At 31.9% G+C, this 3,385-nt stretch overlaps 1 protein-coding gene across 6 annotated transcripts in view; it reads left to right on the forward strand.

The window, feature by feature from the left end:
* The window catches only part of LOC106879981 (uncharacterized), a 263,310-nt gene that overhangs the window by 226,552 nt on the left and 33,373 nt on the right, over positions 1 to 3,385 (forward strand). For 5 of the 6 annotated variants that reach the window (XM_052968292.1, XM_052968290.1, XM_052968293.1 and 2 more), the window contains 3 exons: positions 244 to 303; positions 547 to 588; positions 2,059 to 2,118. In XM_052968292.1, the coding sequence (XP_052824252.1) occupies positions 244 to 303; positions 547 to 588; positions 2,059 to 2,118 (162 nt within the window). Of the gene's footprint in view, positions 1 to 243; positions 304 to 546; positions 589 to 2,058; positions 2,119 to 3,385 lie in introns of those variants that run through there. The other variant, XR_008264230.1, reaches the window with a different exon arrangement.

The raw sequence follows: 3,385 nt of genomic DNA on the forward strand, positions 1-3,385 counted from the left end.
TGTGTGTGTGTGTGTGTGTGTGTGTGTGTGTGTGTGAGTGTATGTGTGTGTTTCTGACCCCATCACTGCTTGACAACTGATGTTGGTGTGTTTACATATCCATACTGGAGCAGTTCAACAAAAGATACTGATAGTAAAAGTACTAGGCTTAAAAAACATATAACTTAAGTCCCGGAGTTGACTTGTTACTTTCTGTGCAATATCAATATATTTAAAGTGCCCACTTTTATTTCATTTTTAAAGCTAAGAGAGAGCAACATGCTGAAGATAGTGAGCCCAGATATTTATTTCTGAAACACCCAGGTAAGTACAATCATTATTGTAAGTACATAGTATGTTCTTAAAAACGATCTTAAAGAAAAACCAATGATCATGAAAGTATACTCTCTTTTTGTCTGTTAACATATTTCTATATACATGTATGCGTGTGAGAGTGTGTTTGAGTTTATCACATTAGTGTTTATTATGGCAATATCATAAGAATACTAACATGATATAAATGTAATTTATAGCCATGACTTAAATTTTTGCATTAATTTCTTACAGACATAGATGATGTTTATGTCAATGTTTCAAGGAAACCTGATGGTAAGTACATAAGCAATCCATAAATTAATTACATATTATTTTTTATATTTAAATATTGGTTTCTTATGCCAGGCTGCTAAGCTCTCTTCATGTAAACAAACCAACACTCATTGTCAAGTGGTGATGGCAGTGGACGAACACAAAGATATATATGCTCTCATATATCTATCTATCTATCTGTCTGTCTATCTGTATGTATGTATGTATGATTGTGTGTGTGTGTATATATATACATATATATATATATATATATATATTTTCATTGTTTAACGTCTGCTTTCGATGCTAGCATGGGTTGGACGGTTTGGGAAGCAAGCTGCTTATCACATAGTAATACCTGTGCCTATGTATGTTTATATATAAACTATAGAATTTCTTTTTTTTGGCTTCTTTCTATGCAACATCAAAAATTTAAATCAACCTCTCAAAACAATAAATATGCCCATTTTTATATAATTTCTTGTAGCTGTAAAAGCGTAGCATGCTGAAGTTAGTGAGCATGAATATTTATATATAAAAGAAATGGCTAATTAATATAAATATTGTTAGTGCACAGCATGATTTTATAAATTATCTTTAAAAAAATTAATGACTTGTAGAGACAAGGTATTTCGTTAGCCAAACACATTACAGTACAAAGTATATTAAACCATTTTATAAGTCAATATCATGTACTACTGAGTTATCTGTGCTCTTAAATCATGTGTTCAGGTCATCTCTACCGTTTTTATGTTGGAATTATAGCCAATATTGATTTTGTTATGACATTTTGTATCTGAGATGCCAGATGTAAACAAACACTGGAATTGAATATAGAAAAAGGAGAATGTAGTATATGCCATATTTCAGGAGCTTTTGCCCTTTTATCAGCACCTATCCAACCCATTAATCATCCATAAATTCATTGTTTGAATAATCACTATATCTACTTTGTTGTTGGTTTATATCTGGCATATCAGGTACGAAATGTTGTAACAAAATCACTGCTTCATTTATACAAATAAACTAAATAATTATATCACTAATATTGAATACAATAGATGCTTGCCTACACACGAAACACAAGATATTAAACAGATATGCAATGGTGAATGTGATCAGCTTTAGTTGTTGAGTATCCAAAGGTACTCTAGCTTGTGGATTACTTTAGCAAGAAAGAAACCTGAGAAAGAACCTAATTTCAATAAATGTATTTGTGAATGGCTACATAATCATTTTTAATTATCAATTAAATGTTGAAGTGATGGAATCAGTACAATACGTACTAAACATTGATGGAATAAAAATTAGCGTCAGTACATTCTGAGATCATAACCCATTGAGGTGAGAGACTGATAGATAAAGTACTAGGCTTAAAAAAGTATATAAAGTAAGTCCTGAAGTTGACTTGTTACTTTCTGTGCAATATCAATATATTTAAAACATTCCCCCCAAACAATAAAGATGCCCACTTATATGTCATTTTTGAAGATAACAGAGAGCAAGATGCTGAAGATAGTGAGCCCAGATATTTACCTATGAAACACCCAGGTAAGTACAATCAATATTGTTAGTACATAGCATGATCTTTGAAATGATCTTAAAGGAAAACCAACAATCATGAAATGTATATTCTCTTTTAGTCTGTTAACAAATTTCTACATACATATATGTGTGTGAGAGCATGTTTGAGTCTATCTCATTAGTATTTATTATGGCAATATCATAAGAATACTAACATGACCTAAATGTAATTTATAGCCATGACTTAAATTCTTGCATTAATTTCTTACTGACATAGATGATGTTTATGACAGTGTTTCAAGGGAACCTGAAGATAAGTGCATAAGCAATCAATGAAAAAATTACATGCACTGGAGTAAGAGCTCACAAATATCATGGTTCATTGTTTCATTGAGTAGTATAGACAGCTTAATGTATACCTTTTATCATTTACTTATTACAGTCATTGCATTGCAGCCATGCTAATGCCTCACCTTGAACAAATATTGGTTTCTTATGCCAGACTGCAAAGCCCTCTTGATATGTAAATCCTTGCCAAAGTGACCTCACCTGTGCTTGTGAGACGTAAAAAGCAATAAGTCCACTCCACTGAGTGGTTGGTGTTAAGAAGGGATTCCAGCTGTAAAATATCTGCCAAATGACTTATAGAATTCTGGTACAGTCTTCTGCCTGATCTGTGCTTGTCAAACTGTCTGACCCATGCCAGTATTGAAGGTGGACATTAAATGACGACGACGATGATGATGTTGATGATATATATATGTTCATGTAACAGGCATCTTTCAGTTTCTTTCTGCCAAATCCCACTCATGAGGTTTTGGTTGGCCTGAAGTTATACAAGAAAATGGAATTGGACTGAACCAGAGCCTTATCACACAGTAATACCTGTGACTATGTATGATTATATATAAACTATAGAATTTATTTTTTTGGCTTCTTTCTAGGCAACATCAAAAATTTTAAATCATTCTCTCAAAACAATAAATATGCCCATTTTTATATAATTTCTTGTAGCTGGGAAAACGCAGCATGCTGATGTTAGTAAGCATGAGTATTTATATATAAAAGAAATGGCTAAGTAATATAAATATTGCTAGTAGACAGCATGATTTCATAAATTATCTTAAAAAAAATTAATGACTTGCAGAGACAAGATATTTCGTTAGCCAAACACATTACAGTACAAAGTATATTAAACCATTTTATAAGTCAATATCATGTACTACTGAGTTAGCTGTGCTCTTAAATCAAGTGTTAAGGTCATCTCTACTGTTTTTCTGTAGGAATTACAGCC

This window comes from Octopus bimaculoides, chromosome 5, assembly GCF_001194135.2.
Source record: "Octopus bimaculoides isolate UCB-OBI-ISO-001 chromosome 5, ASM119413v2, whole genome shotgun sequence".
NCBI lineage: Eukaryota > Metazoa > Mollusca > Cephalopoda > Octopoda > Octopodidae > Octopus > Octopus bimaculoides.